This window comes from Carassius carassius, chromosome 44 (assembly GCF_963082965.1).
Source record: "Carassius carassius chromosome 44, fCarCar2.1, whole genome shotgun sequence".
In the NCBI taxonomy this organism is placed as follows: domain Eukaryota; kingdom Metazoa; phylum Chordata; class Actinopteri; order Cypriniformes; family Cyprinidae; genus Carassius; species Carassius carassius.
Genome location: NC_081798.1, coordinates 12478641 through 12499910, shown reverse-complemented (window position 1 = coordinate 12499910; position 21270 = coordinate 12478641). Strand labels below are relative to the sequence as shown.

The following is a 21270-nucleotide window of genomic DNA, read 5'->3' as shown; positions in this document are numbered from 1 at the left end:
AAGCCTATTTTAATTTCTGGTTGTCTGATTGGTTAAAAAAGACTTTACTTGGTCAGTTTTTCTCCTTTCATGTCTTGAGTGGGTTTACAGGGCTCAGGGCTGTCACAAAGATGGGTATGATATCTCAGGACTATTTCTGTTATACCTTTCAGGTAGTTGGAATGTTTGAAGTGCGGCCTTTCATAAAAGTGCTCATAGCACCTTTAGTCTAATTAATCTAACAGTCAAAAGCTTAGTTAGGGTCTTCAGTAAGACACTGCGACGTGACCTTTGCTATAAGGACACACTATGTCTGCGTGCCAGAGTTCTTGCCTCATCCCATGGCTGATTAGATGACTCGTTCAGTGGTCATGTGAACCTTGGGCAGTGCATCTCTACATGAGCACTCTGAAACAAAGACTTGTTCAACAGATGAGTTAAGAATGAAGGGAGTTATTCCCCCCCCCCCAAAAAATAATGTTCAATTAACTTAATAAAAAAGTGATGTGGTAACCCATATTCAGAATTTGTGCTCTGTACATCCGGTTGACCAAAAAAATATTCATGTTGTCCCAATGAGAATGGATTAGATAAACACTCAGTTTACAAATTCTAACTGATTGCATTTCATGTGCAATTGCATTGTATTAGCTCATTTTAGTGCACTAAATTAACAAGCAGCAAAAATCGTTTTTGTTTTTTTAGACATGGCTTTCTCTTTTTATTGGTCAAGAACTATGTCCTGATTCTGCAGGAGAAGGAAAGATGCTCCCGGGTTTGTTGTTATGTTTTTGGAGCGTGTTTTTTCCCCCTAGTCCAGTAGGAGAGGGCCTTCTGTCACCACAGTCCTCTGCCAGCTCAGAGCTGCCCAGATAAACATGCTGTCAGTTGATTTCATGTGACTCGTTGCACAAGGCAAAGATAGAGTCAGCAGCAGTGCACCATTAAATCACTGCTCCCATCTCTGCTGGAAATATATTAGGTAGCCCCTCTTGGCCAGTTATAATCTTTTGATCGTCTATGACTAATTCAAATTATTTCCAGAGGTTTCTGTGCCTGCTGAATGCTCATGGCTTTGTGTTGTATGTGTGTTTTCCTAATTATGATGAATCAGCCTTTTTTTCTGAAACCACTTGATGATAGTTTTACAATGAAGTCTGTATGTCGAAGCACAGAGGTCGGGTTATGTAGCTTTACATAACATGACCATGCATGGCATTAATGCATTAATTGTTGAAGACACCATATTGGCACAAGTGTTCTTCCTCTTAAGGCAGGTCATGAAAATTTTATTAAATATGGAAAATGTGCTCTTTTTGGTTTGGTGACATGAATCAGCTGTTGGCTCTCAGAGAGCCAGTTACCGTCAGAATAACCCCCGGTGTCCCTTGAAGGCGAGTTTGTTCTTAAAGAATCTTGGTGAATCTCTTAGCATTACTCACTTCTGCCTGCTTAGTTTAGTTTAATCATTCGTGATGAAAACTGGACACACTTCCATGTGATGGAGATTGTTTAGAGGAAAGTACTGAAAATACTGTATGTATGTTAACAAAGCATCAATGAAACACTCAAAAATAGTTATTAGTTTTTTTTTTTTTATGACTATGCATTCCTTAAGTATTTGACAGTTTATTATTATTATTTTTATTTTTTTTTTTTTATGGCCTATGCTAACTTTTTTTAATAAAAATATATAGCAGGACTGGGTGATATAAATTTTGACAATAGTCTCAATATTTGTATTTGCTTTTAAGCACATTCAAAAACGTTTAGTGCAAAACACAGTTACAAAAATGTAGACCTGGTGACCACTTACTTATTTTTAATTAATTAACACATTGGAAAAATAATGCAAAATGAGTGGGAAAAAGTGCAATCTGATATAGCTTTTAATTTGATCTAATTTAGCTTATTTTCTATTTATTTGTTTTCAACAACATTTACTTAGAATTCATTACAAAAATATATAGTAGACGGATAGCAGCCAGGCCACAGTATATCACTTTTTTACAATTTCCTATCACGTGTAAGATAACAGATATGGTGCTTAAAATTAGAGCTGTGGAAAATTTCTGCAGAATTTCTCACTCAGAAATGGAAGAGAATGTAAACAGTTATTGGCCCGCATTCGTTCAGCTATGTTGTGAGACTGAAAACAATTTTCCTGACAGGTTATGTTCAGTTAGTCTAAGTCAGTCTAGTGTTCAGCAAGTTAAATGAATGCAGAAGTTCCACACATACATTTAACCTGCTTTCTTTCCTCCGTCTCTCTGTCCTCTTACTGTAAGGTTCTCCTCTTTTTGCCCCATGCTTGTTTTGAACACTTGCATAAACTCCATGATGTATTTTCCATGACCTCAGCCTAACGGCAACACAAGGGCAGGCAGGAAGATGGGAAATATCCTCCTACAAACCATGGAAAAGTGGATCGCAATGACAGACAGCGATGTTTTCTCGCATGTTTTAAAGTAGAGAGGAGAACCTGTCTAAAATTAAACATGGAAGGAGTAGCATTTATTGCTCTGGCTCTGAGATGCGTTCTGGAAGCTTCACACAGCAAATCAAACGTCACCCACACAGTGTTGAGGAGTAACTTACTAAAAGTAGCGATGCTAATGTAGCGAAGTACATTTTCATTAGCGTGACAGTAGCTCAGCTGTTTTCAAATCTCCGTAGCTTTGCGAGTAACAAGCTTCTTTTTCCACTGAGTGTTGTAGTTTTATGAAACGCTACATTGTTGGTTTTTATGTCACACTGTATTGCTTTACAGCTTTACAGCCAAGTGAACTGAGGCAAATATATATATATATATATATATATATATATATATATATATATATATATACCATAAAGAATAAAAAATGTACAAATTAAAATGGTTGCAAAAAATATTAGATTTTTTTTAAAGAATATCCTGCCAGTAGCCTAATTATTATGGTATATTTTGCCATAAGTTGTTTTTGAAGCAGCTTTCCTTAAGCTGCACGGCATGCACAGCAAAAGATCTGCAACTTTAAAATCTGTTAATTTTGTTGATTCCTATTACATAATATAATGGCTCACCCTTTTCTCTGTTTCACTCTTCACTCAAACTTCAAAACTTGAAAAACATCCTGCAGTGTTGCTCATTAGGGAAATAACATGGTATGACTGAAGCCTACTGTGGTACTCATACCTTTATCATCCCCTCATCAGCTCTGAGTATGACAGATTGTGTTTTCATGCTCATTCGCTCAGCGGCTCTCAGGCTTCCTGCCCGATATTCTTTTAACGCATTTCTCGGAGGGGTTGGGGGAAGATGTGTGGCTTTAATTATCATCTCTCGTTATTGTCACTGTCGCCATCCTCATCACAGGCCTTGCCAGTTTGTTGTGGAGGAGCGCAGATCGCATTTAAGTAGTCCAAAATAATACCCTCTCAAGTGTATCCAGGAATAGGTCTTGTTTTCTGAAGTGCTGTTATTTCCATTCCACTTTCTCTCTTGTCTCTCCTGATGTGTTCTAGGCCAGTTTTGTCCATGGACGACATCAGCTCAGTAGTAAAAATTCAAAAGGGAAATGGATTTTTCCAGACAAATCCCCCTTTTAAGCTGCTTACTTCCGTTTGGGATTCAAAGTTTTCTCAAGTCGGGTTCAAAGCTATTGTGTCACTTAGTGAAGTACCATGAAATAGTTTTGTATTTGTAAAAGTTGTAGTAGTGTGTCAGTAGGAAATATCAGTTTACATTTACAAACATTCCTTTTGCCATTAAGTGTAATAATCCAGTGAGATTTTGCCTGCCAACAGCCAGTGCTCCACACAGAGATGATCTCATCATCATCCAGTCTGTCTGGAATCACATGTAAAAACAGAAAACACTGAGACACTGTCATTTTTGATTAATTTAATGCATCGTTTCTAAATAAAAAGATCAATTTCTTTCACCAAAAAAAAACAAACTTCTGAACAGTATTACTCAGTAGTGCACAGAATGTTTGTCCACATTTGCTAATAAATACATTACATTTTTTGTAGTTTTTTGCAGGGTTTGTGTTCATATATCTGCTCAGCAAAAATGCTTTTCATTTAATTTCACCTATAAATATTTACATTGTACACATGTAGTAAAGAGATTCTTGGGTATATTAATTCATAGTCCATGGGTTTATAAATGGTATCCAACAATAATGGACTCTGTGACAGAAATACTTTTCCTTGTGTCACCCAGAACGGTTTAGAGAATATACTTATGTCTTCTCTCCAACAAAAAATAATAATCTGGCAAAAAAATAATCACATTTGTGAATTTCTATTAGAAAGCAGTGCAGCGGCTGCTGTGCAGTGTCCCTTAGGCCGAAAAAGAAATTACTTCTGACTAAATCCAATGGCTCATTGTTGTCAGGCTGTGATGTATGTCACAAGGGACTTTTTAATGCAGTAAGTTGTTAAAAAACTTTTCCATATTTTCCGCCCGGGAATGACAGCATTCCATCAGAAGCAGTGACAGAATGGAGAAGGAATTATATTTACCACTGCTTAATGGATGGATGACTTAGTGCCCAGCTTATTTGAAATGAAAGCTGGCTTATCATCCATTTTCTTTTTATCCCATTTTAGTTTTGAAAGGTCTTTCTTTTACAAAAAAAAAAAAAAATTCACCTATTGCCCTTATAAATGGACTTTCCCCTTTCTCCTACCACCTGTCTCATGGAAGCGTTATTGAAGTCTTTCTCTCTCTCTTTTTTTTTTTTTTGCTTATATCTTTTCAAAAAGCTTTCGTTTCGCTCCACTGTCAGGCCTGGATTTGTTAGCGATAAATAACAATATTTAGCATTTCTTAAGCCATTGAACAGATTAGGGTGAACGTGGTAGACTAAAAGAAGAGGATTAGGAATGTAACCTGGTTTCGAATTAAGCCATCTGTCCTCCAACTTTGGTCACAATCAGTTAGGTATTTGTGTTTTCTGAAGATGTATTTTGTGTTATTCAGAAAATGTGGTTTATAAAATACGTAATTGCTGCACTTGACCTACAGCTCAAAGCATACAAAATGACAGCGGTCAAATTACAGAACCCTGTGGGGCTCCACAGGTTAATTTAGGTTGTGACACTTTTACACACCAAATTTCAACTGCCTGGAAATGACAACATTTTGTGAGTCATACATGTTTCTGTAGCTGTCATGCCAGGAGTAATAGCATGAAGATTAGTGTCACCACTGATTCATCTGAGATATGCTATACCAGAGTGCATACATACAAGACATCGGATTGAATTTAGAGTGTGACCTTTTATCATAAAACAACTAACTACATCGTTGACTACTCAGTTTCTTATTTTAGCTGTTGGGAAAGAAGTAGAAAAGATGGAAAGATTGTGTCACAGGAAATTGAGCATGTTAAAATGTCAGTAAATAAAAAAGTTAAATATATTAAAACTCAAATATTGACTGGACTGGACTCTTAAACGTACACCAGCAACAGTAATAACATATTGTATTTAAAAGGTTTATTTCTAAAATGTCTTAAAATATAATGTTACATTTTGGAATTTTTTATAGAAAATAGTTCTGCTCAATATATTTTTATTGTCTAGTTATTACTCTAGTTATTACTCTAGTTATTATTTTATGAATGTTTAGGCTATAGAGTAAACCAATGAGAAACATTGATTTGTCTACTAAGAGTTTAATTAGAGTTATTTGTACACTAGTAAAATCATTTAAATCTATTAATTATCAAGATTGCAGCTTGTTTGTGATGCTCTTACTTGCTGCTTATGTTTTACACAATATTTCTATATTGAAATTTGAAGGTTGCAAGAGAGATAAAAAATTCATGAAGCAGCACAACTGTTTCCAGAACTGATAATAAATCAGCATATTACAATGATTTCTGAAGGATCATGTGACACTGAAGACTGTAGTATTGATGCTCAAAGCTTTGATCACACAAATAAATTATATTTTAAAGTATATTAAAACAGAAAATCAATATTGGAAATTGAATATCTTATAATATTACATTATTACATTGATGAGCACGAGACTCCATTAGTTACAATAAAAAAAATTTACTAATCCCAAACTTTTGAACAGCAGTGTATATTTAACCAAATAATGAATCTTGTCCAAAAGATTTGTACAGGTGCATTTGTTTGATGCTTCAACTGCATCAGTTGATTAGAGCAGTACAAAGCATGACATTTCCTCTGAAACTCTTTTCTTGCTGTCATTTTGTCCCCAAGCACAGGTTGAAGTTCGTTCTGAAGCATGCTAGACATTTCACAGCTGTCAAGTGCACTGTAAAAACCTGCTGGAAAAAAAAAATCTGTCTGGAGATTATAGACTCCAAAACTTTTGCACACACTGATTTCTTTCTTTCTACCCAGACAGATGGGGTATAAAAAAGGGTTTGACAATAGCGTGTGCCAGATATGGAGAGCAGCTAGTTCAGAGGATCACATTTAGGTTTGAGTACCTTTGTGGCACATTTGATGTCGTCAAGAGTATTGCATGTGGACTTCTTGTAATGTTGATGCTTAAAATGCAGTTTTAAGTTTTTGTTTACATTGTTCTTGTCATTGTGGCAGTCATCTTTTTGTTTTATTTTATTTTATTTATTAGTTTCTTTTGAATTTATTATTTTTTTATTCTTAAAATAATTGTTCATCCAAAAATTACAATTTGCCTCTGGCCAAGCAAAATATAGATGAGTTTGTATCTTCATTGGAACAGATTTAGAGAAATGTAGCATTACATGAACGCCTCTGCATTGAATGGATGCTTTGATTTTGAATTTGATAAATCTCAAAATAAGTATAATTTTTTTTCTTACAGTGCATTATAATGTTTTACTGCCCAAATGCATTTGCATTCAAAATTATTTATTATTATATATATATATATATATATATATAATTTAGTCACAATTTCATAGAATGCAGACACAACAGATCAGTATATTCATTGTATACACATTGTGTTGAATTGGGTTTTAATGCAATGTATGAACAACCCATGACATTGAATTGTGAGAGACAGACAGTATACCTGCTATCAAGAGAACTTCTTGAGATATTCTCCGCTGGAGGTCCTGCTTGGGCCTGCAGCAATTCCCAGGGCAAATACTTATGTTGCCAGGGGAAGCTGATCCAAACTCAGCTGCTCTCATAGCCCTGAATCTCCGTCTGCAGTTGCCCCAGGAGGGAGAACAGACAGACGATGTCAGGTCAACAGAAAATGATATATTTCTGTTGCTTTGATGACAAACAGGAACAGTAAATTAAATAAAACTGACATTGAAGGTCATATTTTGAATGTTGGTGCATTAGTTGTGTTTTCTGTTTAATACTGGCTGAATGATGACCAATATCTTATAATATCAAGATAAGTGGATTAGACTTCTTGTGATCTGAATATCAAGGGCATACATATTAGAATGTGTGTATTTGAGTGTGTGTGGCTTGTCCCAGGTGTTGTAGGGTACATAAAGGGCTTATCTTGATGTGTCCCAAAGAACACTCTCCAGTCTCTAATCTCAGTCTTTAGCGTCATGTCACCTCAATTACATGTCAGCTGATCAGCTATAGCTTTGAGAGAAATGTGTGTCATTAAAGCACAGATGATTTTGTCATCTCTCACCCTGCAGCTTACAAATGTCTGCCCCCCCCTTTTTTTACAGCCTTCAAGTAAACAGTAATTTACATTTTTATCATAAATGCAATTTTTTTCATGATATACACAGCCTCATTTTATTCTGACACTTCTTTCATTTGCTTTCAAAATGAGATGTTAAGCATAATATTCAAGCTAATGCCATGCAACAAAGGAAAATTACATATATATATATATATATATATATATATATATATATATATATATATATATATATATATATATATATATATTTAAAATGTTTAAAGTGTTAAAACTTTAAAGTGTTTTTTGTGTGTGTTTGTTTTATATTAGTTTTTTTTTAACATTTACATTTAGCTTTAATTTATTTAAATTTTGATTTTAGTACTTCAACGTAAACTAACCTTTGCCTTTGTTGGCAGGATTACTTCATTTCTGATTCTTGTTTTAAAGTTTTTCCTCTAACATTTGTGTTCTAATTTATTTCAGCTTCAATTAATAAAAGAAACATTTTATTTCCCTATAGTGTTGTAAGCACCAGTTGAGCTATTGAATTCTGTATAATATTATATGAAGTTTAAGTTTAATATATGCCATAAATATACAATATGAAGTCGCTTAGAAATCCTCTGGAGAGCAAATATATGGATTCATCCTGCTTCTATAAAACTGTCAGACCATTTATCGTGTATCCAGTATTTCTTTTATTCCCTCAGTCTCTCTCTCATCTTTCCCCCGTCTCGTGTCTTTCACACTGCTGTAGATCTGGACCTGTGTCTGACAAGCAGCCTTCACGCTTGTGTAATTCTGTCCATTATAAAGTTATAAAACGATCATTTGATCATTTTTCAATCTTTGAGCCTGTGAATGAACACTGATCAGATGGCATTCTTTTGTAATCAAATACCAGGAAAAGAGAAGGAGAGAGAGAGAGATCTAGAATTTTCAAGGCAGCCAGAAAAATGGATCTTATCCCATAACAGATCTTGGAAGGGAAAGTAGCAGTCTGTTCCTGGCTCTGGTAACAATACACAGCAGGGGTTCACCCCGAGTCCCATATGAGTCCTGGCTTTACGCATCACATCAGTTCATTGGTTTAGTTCAGTTCTTACTAAGCCATGGGTCTTCGTAGCATGCTTCATCCGTGGACTAGGGAAAACAGCTAAAGAATATTCCAGCTCACAGTCAACATCTGAGAGTCAAGAGCCCGGGGCTTTCTGATTTGTAAAGCGCTGGTGCTGATTGGCCTTTTGTGTGGAGAAATCTTCATGGCATTAAATTGGATTTCAATGGGTCTATCACAAACCAGATAAAATAGGGCCACTAAAAGCAGTCCTAGTTGAACATTTTAGCTCTGTATAACTTTCTTCAAGACAGCTTCCTTGTGTTTGTATGTCATATAAATAGTGCATAAATTACACACAGTTGATTCGAATAGATTAATAAGATCAGTTATATTATTTAATACAGCATGCTCATTAGTTTTAAAGGTAGTAGAGTTACACTAATCTATTTTTTTTATCACAAATTTTCAGTATTAAATGACATTTTTTAAATCAAAATTTCTCTTGTCTTGTTTAAACTTTGTTTTTGTTTATTTTTTTTTAATGCAGTATTTATTTATATTATTCTATATATGATTTCATTTTTGCTTAATCACTTTTATGCTACGATCTGGGTGTAATAACATAAACCTTCTGGGATTTGAGGTAAAAACACAGTCTAAAAGCACAGGCTACCCTTTTAATGAACTGTGCTATATTGGTTTGACGCTCTAGTAAAGATACGTAAATGAAAGAATATGCATTGTTTGCAGACTCTTCTTAAATTATTCAGAAGACTCTCGAGATCAGGTTATCTTTCATTAACCAATATTTCATCAGGCATCAATATAAGTCATCATAATAAAACTAGCAACATGTTAATCATTATACAGTACATTATATTATAAACATTATTACATTAATCTGCATCTATCCTTCATTGTCTGTTTATATTAACCTTGGTTTTTTCGTATAATTGATCTGGATCTCTGCTTTTTCTTTGGAGCAGAATAACTGGAGTAAATATAAGCAAAGCTGACATACTGATGCCTTGTTATCAGGATAAATATAACTGGCTTCCTGCGTGCAAATTATACTGTACATCACTTCCATCTGATGAACACTGTTCAAATGTATGCCTGCTGTGTTATGTATATGCATGTTGAGTAACATTATATAAGGATCTCTATGTCTGTCTGTCTGTAGAGCTACTTACCAATTTGTGGTCAGACAGCAATTGTTTTTTGCTTTATAACCTGCAAAAATGGGTCCTTGGCTTTTTTAAGCCGGTGTCACAGTGGTTTTTCAAAAGGTGCTCTGTGTTGCAGGTTAGTTCTGTCCTTGGCTTCCTGATCTGGCATCTTTTTTACTCAAACTTGAAATATTAACACAGACACACACACAGTTGCTTAAACAAACCTTTATGAAAAATGAAAAAGTGAACCTTGCTTCTTCATTGGTCATAAATCTGTATAGATGCCTTCATGTGGTTTGCACATAGCATAAGGTCATTGTTGATTAAAGCAACAGCCAACGGCCTATATAATGACTTTAGCACTTTGTATTTGTTGCTGACATCATATCATTTATACCTCCAAACCATTATGATTCAAAATAACAGCACACAACAGCTCAATTAAAACAAGATGTTAACAACATAGAAGGTGCTAATATTAGGTTTTTAAGGAACTTTTTATCCACAGAATGTACATTTTGTCATTTATACACCCTTGTGTTGTTCAACTGTGTTTGACTTTCTTTTGAAGGATACATTTTGCTGAATGTTTGAACAGCAATCTTCTATACAATGAAACTGGATGGGGACCAGGTGCTGTCAAGCTCCAAAAATGACAAAAAGCCTCATTAAAGGACATTCAATATTACACAATATTCAATATGCACAATACTGAAGCCATATGATAGCTTACAGGAAAGAAATAGAGTAATTTAATTGTTTATTTACTAAAATTAGTGCCTTGAAAATATATAGTATTTATTAAATTAGTTTTTTATTTTTATACTTTGCGTTTTCATTTCAATTTTAGTTTTAGTAATTGTCTGTGTTTTTGTCTTTTTATATGCTTTTGTTGAATAATTCCAGATTATTATTTTTTTATTTGCATGCTTCAACTTCAAGTTTTACTTTTTTTTTTTTAATTCATGTATTTATTCTTTTAGTTAGTTGCAATCAATGAAAATATTTCTTCTTTTTTTAACATCTAATAAATCTATTTTATTTTATATCAGCTTTATTTAAGTTACTAAAAGCATGTTTTAATGGTTTTAAATAAATAAAATTAATAACTTTTTTAAACTTAGCCCACAGAAGAAAAAAAGTGAATCATACAAGTTTTTTTTAAACCTATTACTATCCATTTAAACCATCCATCTATCAATTTTTTGGTTTCATTATTATTATTATTATTATTATTTGGCATAGTTTTTTTTTATCTGCAAATCAATTTCTGTGTTCTGCCCATTTAGTCAAGAATCATTTCTGGTGTTGAATGCAAAATGACAGAGCTGGAAGTAAGAATAAATAGTGTATAAGGGAAGTATCCACCGCTCTTCACATTAGTTTACTCTCCATATTTAGTAAGCATTGCTTCAGTAGAAGTGCCTCTGGATATCATCAAACATGGGAATGGTATCTTGTGGATTGTCCCATAAAATGAATTGACAGACTACTTATGTTGCTTTCTATAAAATCAGAGGGCAAATGGGGAAAAGGGTGAGAAAGGGGAGCAAGTTTTTACACTCATTTGAGCTGTTTTAAATTTCAGGATATACCATGTATGAATTGATTTATATAATGATATAACTGTCATTTTTAAGTAAACTGTTCTTTTAAAACTTTTAAAAACACTCCATCTTATGATAGTAAATTGTGTAAACAGACTGTCTGGCATTGTTGCACATTAAACAAGCCATAATACAAGCCAGCGTGCATTTCTTTGGGGCCGGGCCCTGTAAACTCTTACTATTACATAAACCTGTACTATTTACACTACAGCACTTTGTTCTTTTCCATCTGCAGGGCTTTGTCTCTATTTGTCCTTTTTGTTCTTGTCACAGTTTATCAGTCTGTGGTTTGAGTCTTTACAGAAAGACAGATGGAGGAAAATAGCAACCTGTCTGCTCTTTACTTATTAAAATGATAATTATGTGTCAAATAAAGAAATATGTATAATGCATAATGCATTCTAGATTAGCTGGAGTTTGGTTTCGAAAATACTAGGGTCATTTTACAAAACGAATGTTATCTGTGTTTTTCACATATAAATGTGTAAACAGTCACAAGTAGCTGATGCCAGCTTTTACTATTTTTGGGTTATATTTTAAATCATACTTTCATGGAAATGCCTCTTTTTAGCTTGTCCCCATCCATTGTTTTGCTCTTATAAATATACATGAATGGAAATTATTTTTAAAAAGAAAACATCCTTAATAATAATAATTATAAACTTATGACTCTTTCACAAACTTAACTTAAAGCATCCTCTTTTTATCACTTTTCATATGGTTTGTCAATAAATGTTGTTTAATCGACTTCATTACTGTGATTTTGTATATTAAACAGTTGAAAAATGAAAGTTTGTATATCATTTTGTACCTAAAGCTAATTAAAGTGTTAAACTATCTACAATCTGAATGCATAACTATATGCCAACATCTATTAAATGTAATTATGTAGCTTGAGAAGACACATTATGTGCCTGACGGAATGTTTAAAATCTTATTTAAATGTTCTTTAAAAATCACCTTATCGTGCTGAAAGAGGAACCCATTTCATAGAATCACCCACTATGCTTTTTCAGTCTCTGTGTTGTTGTCTAGCAGAGGTGTGCTGGTGTAGAAAAATTCAGGACTTTGTGACAAGCGGAGCTTATATGCCCACAGACAGGAGAAAGGGTTTCTTTTGAGCACATGCCTGGATGAAGGTAGAGAGTATTTCAAGGGAGGTGTTTTAGCTTTCTGTCTGTTCTGTCTTAGTCTCAGCCTGAGATGAAACGCCCACTGGCCACCCACAGGCTGTTCGCTGACGTAATCTAATTTTAAACAATTTCTGTATGATTGGATATCATGATCATAAATATCCGTCAGACAGACCCTTCCTACTGAAGGAATAGGTGACCCAAATGATAATTTGCTGTAAATGAACTCACCCTCAGGCCATCCAAGATGTAGATGAGTTTGTTTCTTCATCAGAACTAGGGCTGCAACTAACGATTATTTTGATAATCGATTAATCTGTCGATTATTTTTACGATTAATCGGTTTATGTACTTATATTTTAGTTTTTTCCATTTTTTCCCCAGGTAAATTATTAATAAATGGTCTTTATCATTCAGCATAGATTTAAGAGATTTTAACCATTTTGCACTGTCATATCCTCATCAAAAATATACCTGGAGTTGTTTTATTGTGTTAGTAATCCTTTGTCGAACTCTTCTGCAATCAGAACACTGACCCATACTCTAGCAAATTTCACAAGGAGATTTCAAATAATGTTTTCACCATGGCAGTCCTTAGAGCTCCTAAAGTAGTTTAACATCCTGAACAAAGCTTATTAAGGAATCTTTCAGAACATATTTTCACGAAGAATAAGGATAAAACAGAATAAAATTGCAGTGCATTGTATTTTATTATTTACTGGGAAACAGCTTTATAGCTTTTGCTGTGAAATTGTAAACAATCCTTCAAAAAAAGTGCCAATGGCATGAAACCTGAATGGAACTCACAATTTAAAGTAAAATCCATCAGAAGGTTGTCCAGAAAAAAAATAGGACACACACAAAAAACCTGCTGTGTGAAAAAGAGCAGTGAATACTTAGAAAAAAAAAGTGCATTTCAAATATCTACATTTACCTCCCTCATTCAGTCATAATTAGGCTGCACGACTGAATTTTGAACTGGTAAACGACAAACTGATCACAGAACATGTTTGTAAAGCTTTAAATGTTAACAGTTAAAAAGCAATGTTATCAGCTTTTACGACTAAACATTTGCAAACAATATTGTACTGGAGAATCTGCACAAATGAAAGTCTTAGTGGCCGTTCACAAATCGCGCCTAAAAACGCGTGGAAAACGCTAGGCGCACCGCTTTCTCCTTCTTTCCAAAGCGCTCGCACAGAAGCGCCCCTGAGGCGTCTGCCTTTGATAAGCAACCATGACGTGCTCTCTCCTTGAAGACGCGGAAATTTCAGCAAAGGATAAATGGATTTGCAGCTCAAATAAATCGCTTGCAGTAGCTCTGCTACTAAGTTTATTTCAAAATGGAAATCCATATACAACTATGATCAGCTGTTCCTTTCATCTTGACTGAGCTTTTAACGTTGTTACGGGAAAGGATGAAGCTGATTGGTTAGTTCTTGTCACATGACCCGCGGTGCGGTTGCGGCATTCTGAAAAGTTTATATGTTTTTAACTCGATGCGGTGCGGTGTTGGAAATAACGAACTTGAGCGCGCAAAAGACGCGATATGTGAACGTCCCCTTAAACAGTGCAGTAGAGCAGAGTTTACAGGTTACTCTTCTTTTTTAAAGGCTCAATGTAAAGTACTCCCACATCACGCTGAATGCTGCAGACATAGACATCATATGATTTCTATGGCTGCAGAGACGCTGTTCGGGAAGCACGTGACATAAAACAAGGCCAGCTATTGGCTATTCGCTACTTCTCCTGTTGTACTGGCTGAGTAAAACCTCCGGTGGCTCATTACTGCCACACTTTGGTCACCGCAGATTTGAAATATGCACGAAATGAGCCGCTTACGGCAAATAAAAGTTATTTAGCAACGAATCGATGACTAAATTAGTTGACAACTATTTTAATAATCGATTTTAATCGATTAAATCGATTCGTTGTTTCAGCTCTAATCAGAACACATTTGGAGAATTGCATTACATCACTTGCTCACTTGCAGTGAATGGGTGATGTCAAAATGAGAGTCCAAACAGCTGATAAAAACGTAATAAACCACAAGTAATCCACACAACTGCAGTCCCTTAATTAATGTCTTGTGAAGTTAAACGTTGTCTTTGTAAGAAACATTTTAACGTTATACCGTCACCTCATGAGTTCATAATAATGCTTTCTCCACAGAAAAAGTCCATCACCCTTTAGAGCTGATTTGGACTGTTTTTCGCTTGTAAAAAATACTTGATCTGTGCATATTTCATTCATGAGATTCAGACAAGACAACTTGGCGACTTGATGACTGGAGAAGCAAATAATATAGATAGAGGAAATATTTTAACTAGAAGCAGGATTGAAACTGGATTTGTGTGGCTTGCTTGTGTGGATTATTGTGATGCTTTTATCAGCTGTTTGGACTCTCATTCTGACGGCACCCATTCACTGCAGAGGATACATTGGTGAGCAAATAACGTAATACTAAATTTGTCCAAATTTGTTCTGTTGAAGAAACAAACTCATCTGCATCTTAGATGGACTGATATTTTATATATATATATATATTTGGCAGTGGCTTGTTACAGTGAATTGTGTAGTGGTTATAGTAAATTGATACTATTTTTAAAGTTTAACAATAAGGGGAGATGGAGGGAGAGCCTGTTGTTGTATTATTCTCAAAACCAGACAGAAGCACTTAAAGGGCTTTTAGGCCAGGATATTCCAGTAAACACAGCTGTGATTGCAGATCATTTTTCAAACGCTTTCCATTGCCCCTGACACTTTCACACTGTTTTATGTATGCTCAATGTGAGTGTGAGCATATAAAACAGTCAATGGATAGATAATAAACATATAATAAACAATATGTGCAGATAAGCAATTTATTCAGACTGACCAGAATACTGAGTCACATAGATTTTTCAATTTTCTTTAGCGAATGAATCACATTTTTTTCTCTAATAAATAATTCATTTTTCAAATGTATCAAAAATAAAAATGTAATATAAAAAATAAAAACCTATATGGAAAATAACATTGTGGATATCTTGCATGTCAGCTCCAGTTGTGTTCAACAAAATAATTAATAATAATGATGACTGTTTTATTTTATGGAGCGCACTGTCCCTTTGATTTGAACATTTTAATAACTTTTTATGTTGCGTAAATACTTTCATTTAGCTTTTCTTTGCTTTTGGTTATTTCTCTAGCATGTTTCCCTCTCTTCTTCCACTCTTTGCCTTTCCTTGTGCTGCCTCTCTCATTTCTGCAAACTTGTGCTCTTTTTCTTTCTCTCTTTCTCTTTCAGCAAAACTATTCAGATCAATATAATCGATGACGAGGAGTATGAAAAGAATAAGAACTTCTTCCTGGAGATTGGAGAGCCACAATTGGTGGAAATGAGTGAGAGAAAAGGTGGGACGTCGTCTGCCCTGTAACAGCCTCGGTGTGCTGCCATCTTCTGGGCTGAACAGGAAGTCTTAATAACATGCAAGGCCAACATGCCAAAGAACCAGTTAGTTGGCCTACAGTATCTTTAGACCTAAACCTATGCTTGAAATAGTATCTTATCTAGTTACTCTCATCTCAGAGGCCTTTTGTGACTCAAAATTTGATCCGATTCTATGCAATTCTTGACTTCTGAAGAGGAGGATGCATAATAATTTCTTTATCACTTAATTCCAGAGCAAAATTGACAGACGAATCAAATAAGAAAGAGAGTCTTGTGTCATAAGTATTCATAGATTTGATTGGCTCATTTTCTTGCTGCTTAGAGGCACCTGATATGCCTAAAATTGAACACAAAAGCACACTTCATACCTCAAATGTGATTTTATGTCCCCCCCACAGGAAGACCATAAAGGTTAAAATTCTTGACCATGAGGAGTATGACAAGCATGCAAACTTCTTCATAGAGCTGCAGGAACCAGAATGGAGGAGGAGGGGATGGACAGGTGAAAGATAGTAAAGAAACAAGTGAAACAAGCCTTTTCCTGTCTCTGCAGCTGCCCTTTATTCTGACTTCTGTCTTTCTCTTCCTCCGCTCCTCCTTCAAAGCTGATCCTCTACTTTTATTCTGCTGTTGCAGTAATGCCATTTTCTTCCTGCTTGCCGCTCAATTTCAGTGGATTTATCTCCCATGTACCCTCCTGGCCAAAGGTTAAGAGCTTTCTCAGAGAGTAGGCATAACTGACTTTTAATGTGAAGATTCTGGCCAGGACTAAAACTGTAGCCGTTCCTTCAGGCCAGGATGAGGCAAGGGCAATTGAAACCATAATGAGCAGCAGATACATGGGGTTCTTGCCAAATTCCATGAGCCTATGAGATTTCATAATTTTTTCTGACAGATCCAGCAATATGATATAAGATTTTTGTTGACGTCATCCTCATTTTTCAGATTTTTCCATATTGATTTTTCAATATATTTGTTTTATCTTAATCCAACATTGTTATTGTTATTAATTAATTCATTAATAAATCAAACCTTATGAATATGTCCTACTATGTGCACTGATGCTCAAACGTTTGGTGTCAGTGTGATTTTTTTAAAGAATGTACTTTAATTTTCTGTTTATCAAAAAATCCTGGGGGAAAAAACTATCAAAGATGAGCAGCATTGTTTACAACATTGACAATAAGAAATGAGCAGCAAATCAGAATGATTTCTGAAGGATCATGTGACTCTGAAGACTGCAGTAATGACTGCAGAAAATTCAGCTTTGTAGAATACAATGAAATTTTTTATTGTATTAATGTTTCTGTTTTTAGTGTATTTAATCAAATGCACGCTTGGCAATAATTAGAGGCTTCTTCACAAAAAATCTAATTCAATGTATAGCGAATGTAAAGGAGTATAATTTGTATTCAGAACTCCTGTTTTTTAGTTTTGATGATTTCCACCAGTTTCTGTTGAATTCACAGTCAGATTTCAGAAACTTTCTCTGAGCCCCAGTCCCACTGGGAGTCATCTATATTTAGCAACACAAGTTTCTTGCACACCAACCCTGTCTGTGATATTCTATTGGCTCATTCATAATAATTTTGCTCTTTCTTTATCTCCATTTTTTTTTTGTCCTGTCTCTTCTTCATTTGTCTACATCAGCTATGTTGCTGCATGAATGTGGTAAGCTGTCTCTTTTTCACTGCTCTTTATTTCTGTAAACCACTTAAACATGTTCAGCTTTGTTCATACAGAATATACAAGCTATTTGTTCAAATGTAATCAAACATTGTCTGCTGATGCTGATAAGATCACCCACCAATCCGGTTCCTTTTTCACTTTCCATGCTGCAAAGACCAGACCACTTTCCATGCTGGATGCTAATTTATTTCCATGCCAGTTATATGCTGGTAAATCTTGTTATGGTGCTGGTCAAGCTGGTCAAACAGAATAGCCAACAATCAAATTATGCTAACACGTATTTAAACATTTGGGCCTATACCAACATCATTTTCTATCCTTATTAAAATTTGTAAAACATGAAATGAACAAAGAGTGAGATCATTTGTGCTGTGTTTTTATGATTTTAGGTGGATTCGTGAAGACAGGTACGGTAATATTTCACTGGAACTGCTCAGCTAACTCAGTACAAGCTACCTAAGCTAACTTGCTAAGCTAACCAAGCGAATGAATTCTGACTCATAGATTTAATCTTTTTGATGATAATCTTTTCTTTGATAGATAAGAAGCTTTATGGTAAGAGATTAAATGTTACTTTTAACCTAGTTGAAGACTAAATATAACATTGGGTGTGTTTAGCAACTGGTTTGCTTGATGTTGAGCTGGAGCCTTTGTTTGTCGCACTGCGTTAACTAGAGGCTTGGTGTTATTGCTTAATAGGCTCATTTACTCAAATAGGACCAGAGATAGATACTAAGTGTCTAATTTTTTATTTGCTTTCTTTCCTGTTAAGCGACTTTCACAGCAAAAATACTTTACATGACCAGTCAAGTAGATTATATGGATTTGATTTTGCTTGCATAGCTGTGTCTGAAATAATGACTACAGTGCTACTTTTTTGGCAGAAATGTATTCATAAATGGGGGGAAATACACTGAATTAAAATGTAGAATCATTTATTTGTATTTTGTAATGAAATAAGTATTACTATGAATTATAAATATATTTGATTTAAAAAAAAGACATTGTGTCAGGTCTTTTGAAGCTTGTTTTCGCCGATTGATGTACTGTAATATGATTATCCACAGTGGTCGGTGTCTGTCAGTAGTGTGTATTGGCCTCTAACACCAATCGCCAAACTAATAACAAACAAACAAACTTCTTTATACTGTAGTTAGCAATATTTTAAAGGTTTCAGACACAGACCATGTCTCTAATAGCAAATAAACATGTTAACTTCAATTTCTGAAACTTGCCTGTGCACTCAGTTAAAACATTATTACGGTCTAATTTTCAAGTTGTATACAAGGCACCAAGTTAAGATTGATTTCTGCTGCAGTGCCCTGAACCTGCTAGAATCTGCTGATTGTTTTGAAATGCCACATTTGCTGCATGCCACAACGTTTCACAAAGACATTGTGTGATGGGCAACAACACAGCCCACTGTCATCTATCCAGTAACCATCATTGGCTTTACTCCCAAAGGCAAACGGGCTGGTTCCTAATGAAAATGCATAGCTAGTCTGCCGAAAGCTAACGTGTCAGTGCTTTCGTAACCATCTTGTCAAACTTGCTCAGCTGTGACAGCATGCACATTGATTCTAAAAAACAAAAAAACATTTACACTTTGAATACTGTGTCCAAGGAGTGTCTGTTGTAATCACCGAGAGAACAGTGCATACTAAAATGTCAGGTAGAAGAATTAAATGAATTCTATTCAGCCAAAGGTGTGGTTGTTTTTACATACTAGAAGTTGACGTCATGTGGGGGTCATGTCCGCAGTTTCCTAATAATTATTACATCATCAGAGTGTTCATTATCTATAACCTTTATGACTTGTTTCACCTTTTTATGACATTTTTAAAACCATAGGCCTACAAATATTCCATTTAACCTCAATTACTTTTTTATATTACATTATAATATGTAATTATTTCATTAAATGCCTTCATTAATTATGTTTATTATACTTTTTATATATTATATATATACAGTGCAGATCAAATGTTTGGACACACCTTCTCATTCAAAGAGTTTTCTTTATTTTCATGATTATGAAAATTGTAGAGTCACACTGAAGGCATCAAGGGCTATTTGACCAAGAAGGAGAGTGATGGGGTGCTGCGCCAGATGACCTGGCCTCCACAGTCACCGGACTATGAAAATTGTAGATTCACACTGAAGGCATCAAAACTATGAATTAACATGTGGAATTATATATGGAATTATATACATAACAAAAAAGTGTGAAACTCTTGGCATTCTCTTGATGAGCTTCAAGAGGTAGTCACCTGAAATGGTCTTCCAACAGTCTTGAGATGGTTTAGGGGTGAGCTGGACTGCAGACTGAAGGCAAAAGGGCCAACAAGTGCTAAGCATCTCTCGGGGAACTCTTTCAAGACTGTTGGAAGACCATTTCAGGTGACTACCTCTTGAAGCTCATCAAGAGAATGCCAAGAGTTTCACACTTTTTTGTTATGTATATAATTCCATATATAATTCCACATGTTAATTCATAGTTTTGATGCCTTCAGTGTGAATCTACAATTTTCATAGTCATGAAAATAAAGAAAACTCTTTGAATGAGAAGGTGTGTCCAAACTTTTGGTCTGTACTGTATATATATATATATATATATATATATATGTGTGTGTGTGTTTGCGCACATATACTTTGTACACTATAATGTCTATCAAATTATAATATATCAAAGAGGCAATACATATTTGCGCTGTTCTCTCAAGTGATAATTTGACATTTTGTCATCTGCTTAATAAAACTTTATTTAGCTGTGGACCATCGTAGATAAAGCTGCATAAATCTGTTAGCATCTGTGCTAAAACTGTTCAGTTAATGTGTTTGGGCTCATCAGACAGGGATGTGTACCGGAAAGTGCAGGGTAGAGACAAACCAATCCCCTTCAACATTATCAGCATCACAGGTATCCACTTCCTCTCCTGTTCATCCATTTCTCTTTCTTTTCCTTAATTCATTCTCCTTTTGTCACTATAAATGTGTGATCTCATATGGTGTGTGCTTGTTTGAGCCAATTTACCCAAACACTTGCTTCAGAAAGCGATTGTGAGGATGTAAACAGTCATAATAGATAATCAACCCATTAATGTAACTAAGTGCATGCATTTAAATCACCTGAAAAGTGTTTTAAATCAATGCAACATGCTGATAGACTTATATGGAATTGTTTTATTGTCTTATCTTAAAGGTACCTCTGGCCCAGTAGGGCACAACACAACAGAAACAAGCCACAACACAAACTAAATTAGCATAACACAACGGAAACAAGCTGCAACACAAACTAAATTAGCATAACACAACAGAAACAAGCCACAACACAAACGAAATTAGCACAACACAACGGAAACAAACCACAACACCACGAAATTAGCAGAACACAACGGAAACAAACCACAACAAATAACACACAACACAAACGAAATTAGCACAACACAACGGAAACAAACCACAACAAATAACACACAACACAATGAAATTAGTCTTATGCATTTTGTTATGCTGTGGAGAATTTGTTGTTGTGCACTACTGGGCCACATATAAAGGAATAGTTATGCATTTCTA

The 21270-nt window shown here is 34.9% G+C and overlaps 1 protein-coding gene across 5 annotated transcripts in view; it reads left to right on the top strand.

The window, feature by feature from the left end:
* LOC132126097 (sodium/calcium exchanger 1-like) overlaps nucleotides 1-21270 on the top strand; it is a 38031-nt gene that overhangs the window by 9179 nt on the left and 7582 nt on the right. For 4 of the 5 annotated variants that reach the window (XM_059537142.1, XM_059537139.1, XM_059537140.1 and 1 more), the window contains 5 exons: nucleotides 15862-15968; nucleotides 17656-17676; nucleotides 18084-18101; nucleotides 18235-18249; nucleotides 20546-20614. In XM_059537142.1, coding sequence (XP_059393125.1) covers nucleotides 15953-15968; nucleotides 17656-17676; nucleotides 18084-18101; nucleotides 18235-18249; nucleotides 20546-20614 — 139 coding nt within the window. In that variant the 5' untranslated portion in view covers nucleotides 15862-15952. The remainder of the gene's footprint in view (nucleotides 1-15861; nucleotides 15969-17655; nucleotides 17677-18083; nucleotides 18102-18234; nucleotides 18250-20545; nucleotides 20615-21270) is intronic. The other variant, XM_059537141.1, reaches the window with a different exon arrangement.